Source organism: Acanthisitta chloris, unplaced genomic scaffold (genome assembly GCF_000695815.1).
Source record: "Acanthisitta chloris isolate BGI_N310 unplaced genomic scaffold, ASM69581v1 scaffold19024, whole genome shotgun sequence".
In the NCBI taxonomy this organism is placed as follows: Eukaryota; Metazoa; Chordata; class Aves; order Passeriformes; family Acanthisittidae; genus Acanthisitta; species Acanthisitta chloris.
The window spans coordinates 1-3,893 of record NW_008667818.1 but is presented as its reverse complement, the minus strand read 5'-3'; the positions used below and the strand labels follow the sequence as shown (position 1 = coordinate 3,893).

General features: G+C 55.8%; 1 protein-coding gene across 1 annotated transcript in view; it reads right to left on the bottom strand.

The window, feature by feature from the left end:
* LOC103800304 (neuronal pentraxin receptor-like) overlaps positions 1-3,887 on the bottom strand; it is a gene marked incomplete at both ends in the record, with an annotated part of 7,403 nt that extends 3,516 nt beyond the window's left edge. Inside the window, 1 exon segment of the mRNA XM_009072676.1 lies at positions 3,813-3,887. Coding sequence (XP_009070924.1) covers positions 3,813-3,887 — 75 coding nt within the window.
* Positions 3,888-3,893: the final 6 nt, after the last annotated feature.

The window sequence follows — 3,893 nt, the reverse complement described above, 5'->3', positions numbered from 1 at the left end:
TGTAGCCCTCAGTCGGCAAATGCACTTTGATTTACATAAGGAGATCAGAGCTTCATTTACTAATGCACTGGCAAATCTGGGCCCCACTGCTCCCCTTTGGCCGTCAGCACGCAAGTGCCCACCTTAGCTACGGGGACGGGGCATGCAGGACCACAGGATGATGTCCCAGCACATCCCAAGGATCATGATACTCAGCTGGGTGCATGCACACAGCAGCCTCATTCCTTTCCTCAGACTCATGAATCTTTCCAGTCTGCTCACAACTCCTCCGTGGTTGGCACCCTGGGACGCTTAATGCTGCAGGATGGCATAACCGCTGCACCAGAAGGTTTTGGACCCTGACATCTTTTTGGACCCTTTCAGACTCAGGCAGGACCTTGGGTGTCATTAAACTTCAGGAGGGACTGCTTGGGGTACAGGACAAACAGGGACACATCAGCCTTTCCCTCCTGCTCACCACTGATCCTGTCCCCCTAAAACTTCACTCAGGACCTGCAACTATCACAGTTTGGGGATTTCCATCCCCACACTTCTGGAGACAGGAGAGAGGCAGAGAGGTTGCTATCATTCCTGTTCTCATACCTGAGGGTTTCCTGCCAGCAGCCAGGTCACCAGCCATAGCAGCACAGCCACGTGCCGACTGAGGAGCTGGAACAGTTCTGCCAGGTCCCCCACAGAGCCCATCAGGCTGTCCCCTCTCCCACTCTGCTCTCCTGCAAGGGATGATGAGGAGAAGGGCGTCACCTGTATCGCGGCACAGCCCAGGCAGCCAGGCACCCTCTCCACTCCACTTCCATTTGCAACAGTAACTAAAAGCGTAGAAAAGGAGCATCTGAGCCTCCCAGCTCTGTGTTCCAAGATGCACCCAAGCATATGGACATGAGTATGTGCTGAGAGAAGGGAGGTACCCTCAAAACCAAGATGAAAAAGCCTAACTAGACTGCTGTGTATGAGGAAACAGCGAGTGGTGCCTTGCGGGCTGTGTATGAGGAAAGAGCGAGTGATGCCTTGCAGGGGATTAGGGAGAGGTGATGGAAGATGTCCTCATGTGAACGCTCTGCTGATGCTAGCCTGTCCCTGCTGAAATGGCAGGAGGCAAAGAGCGAGACCATTGGGGGCCCTCCCTGCATCCTCCCCTGGGAAATCCCTGCCATGATGACAAAATTAAGAAACAAATTACTTTATAGGTTTTTCAGTGTATGAGTAAATCTTGTTATGTCTTACAGACGGTGCTGAGAGTGCTCGGATTAGATCAGCAATCTTCCGCTGGCTCCGACTCCGAAGCCTCCAGCTGTAATCCCTGCTGGCAAACCTGCTGGGAGATACCCTGGGACACAGCCTTCCCAGGGCAGCCCATGGCACTTTGTGTCATCATTGTCCTGAGAGTAAGCCATTATGGACTTCACAGCATTTCCTCTCATTCCCAATGGGTTTTGCAGAGCCTTCGTCACACTGGGGGCCACCCTGGGACTCTTCCCATCCAGCTCACGTTCTGGGGTGACCACAGCCAACATCCAGGATAGCTGCTGGAGCTGAGGGTGACCTCCCATGTCATGGGGTACCCCAGGAAGGCTCCCAGGGCTGACAGCTGGAGCCACTTGGACAGAGGGGGGCAGATACCTCACCAGGAAGTTTTAGGTATGTGCTCCTGGGGCATGGGGGAGGTAAGCCAGGGAGGAAGGCTGCAGGCAACCATCACTGGATGGCCAAGGTGTGACCCCAGGGCTCAGCTGGCTGGGCTGCAGCCATCACAGGGGTGTGATGCACACGGGTGGCACATTAGACCAGAGCAGTTGAAGTCCAGCCCATCCATGACATGCTGCCCTATTTCCTCCTCCAGCAGGGCTTGGCAAGCTGCAGGGTGCTTTGTCTCCCTGCAAAGTATGTACAGGACCCTTGGGCCCCTGGCAGCACAAAAAGGAACATTTTCGGCCATGAGCCACTTGAATTTCTCGTCAGTGTGTACAGAGCCTCGTCCCAGCATCACTTCAGGCTCCCTAAGCACAAGAGAACCTGCTCCAACCTTTGTAAGCTTCACTCTCCACCCCAAACCTTCTGCCATTATCGGAAGCCGCAGGAGAGGGGCCAGGGCAGCTCACGGGTGATGCTACCCCTTGGAGCAGGGAGAGAGCATGGCTGGTGACCAACTAAAGGCCTGATGCTCCCCAAGATCCAAACTGATGTACTGGGCACCAGCACACCATGCATCGTCTGGTCCTCGTATACACACAGGTGTATATATATATATGTGTGCAGGGACTTGTTTTCTGCCTTTTATCCCTGGGTGAGCACATCTGCTTCTCATGGGAAATAATTTGTTTGGGGCTGCAGCAGGTCTTTGGGGTGGCTCTGTCCCTCCCTTTTGGCTCTGGGCAACATGCCCAGAGAGGCTGCACATTCCCCTCTCCCCACACATGCCTAACATGCCTCTGTGTTTGTTCTCATGCCTGTGTGTGCATTACCCTGGCAGCTCACCACTGCTTCTTCTGGTCCTTCCCGTCATGTGCATGTGTTTGTTTGCCTTTCCCCAACTCTCTATCCCTGTTTGTATCTCCATCCATTACAGTAACCCTCTATACCATTCTCATTTCTCAGCCTGTGACCTTAGTGGCTCTGAATTTCCCACCCATTGCCTGCTGCTGCTGTGCCCACACAGCTTTAGTGAGAGGGGCCAGAAGAGTAAAGCTGAGGAGAGGAAACCTCATGGGGTGCTGCCTCTCAGCTACCCCCCTCCCAGCTCCACACCCCAGGAAGGAGTGGAGAGAGCAACAGGGAACTGAACAGGAAGATGAGGAGGAGGTAGAGGACTTGCAGGAGGATCCTTGCAGGTGGCTCTGATTCTTGGCAGACCTCAGGGGACAACCCCCACCTGGAGCAAACCGCACAGGTAAACCAGACAACTCTCCTCTGACAGCTTTTGCATGCCCAAACCATTGCCCTGGCCATATCCTGCAATGTCTGCCGAGGTCTGTGGGACTGCTGAGCCTGTATCAATCCAAACAAATCAACACTCACATGCAGCTCATGGTGGACCCCATCACAGATATCACAGAGGAGCCTTTGGTGCTGCTGGCTTGTGGCTGTGCCAGGGCTGAGCCTGCCAGGCACACACTGCATGGCTACTACAGACTGGGGACCAGGGGTCTGCATCCCAAATCCCAACAGCCCAGTGCTGCAGGTGTAGGCATAGCAAGTGGCTCTAGCTGCACCCTTCTCTCTCCAGCTCCTGTAAGACATGTGGGGAAGGGATGCTGGACTCACAGGGGGTGGTACTGCGCTTAACTTTGTGAGAAGTCCCATTCCTAACCACAGTGGCTTTGGATGGGATTTACCTTTCTGCTAAAGGGCAGGATCTGGCCCTGGACTGCCAACCTGCTCCAGAAAAGGCCTTTGCAGGTGCTATGGGACAAGCAAGGTGCCCTACCTGGGTACAGACTGGGGGTAAAGCAGGGCAGCCCTGGCTCCTTGGGACCACCCTGCATGGCAGGAAGAGAGCAGTGCTGAGGGTGAGCCCCTGGGCAGAGACCTCAGGGAAGAGCAAGGCAAGGACAACCTTCCTGAAGCCTCCTGAGGGGGACGAGCTGGCTTGGGATGTGTGGCTGCAGACCAGGGGAATGGCACATGTGGGAGCATTGCCCCAGGGGCATCTTTCCCAGGGAGCATCCCTCCCAGACCTCCAGGAGCATCTTCCCCAGGGAGCATCCCTCCCAGACCCCCAGCAGCATCTTCCCTAGGGAGCATCCCTCCCAGACCCCCAGGAGCATCTTCCCCAGGGAGCACCCCTCCCAGACCCCCGCGAACATCCCTCGCACCTCTATCCGGTCGATGCGGTCCTGAAGGGTGCGGACAGCCTCCTCCAGCTCCCGCACGGCGGGCGGCTCGTCGGGGGGGTG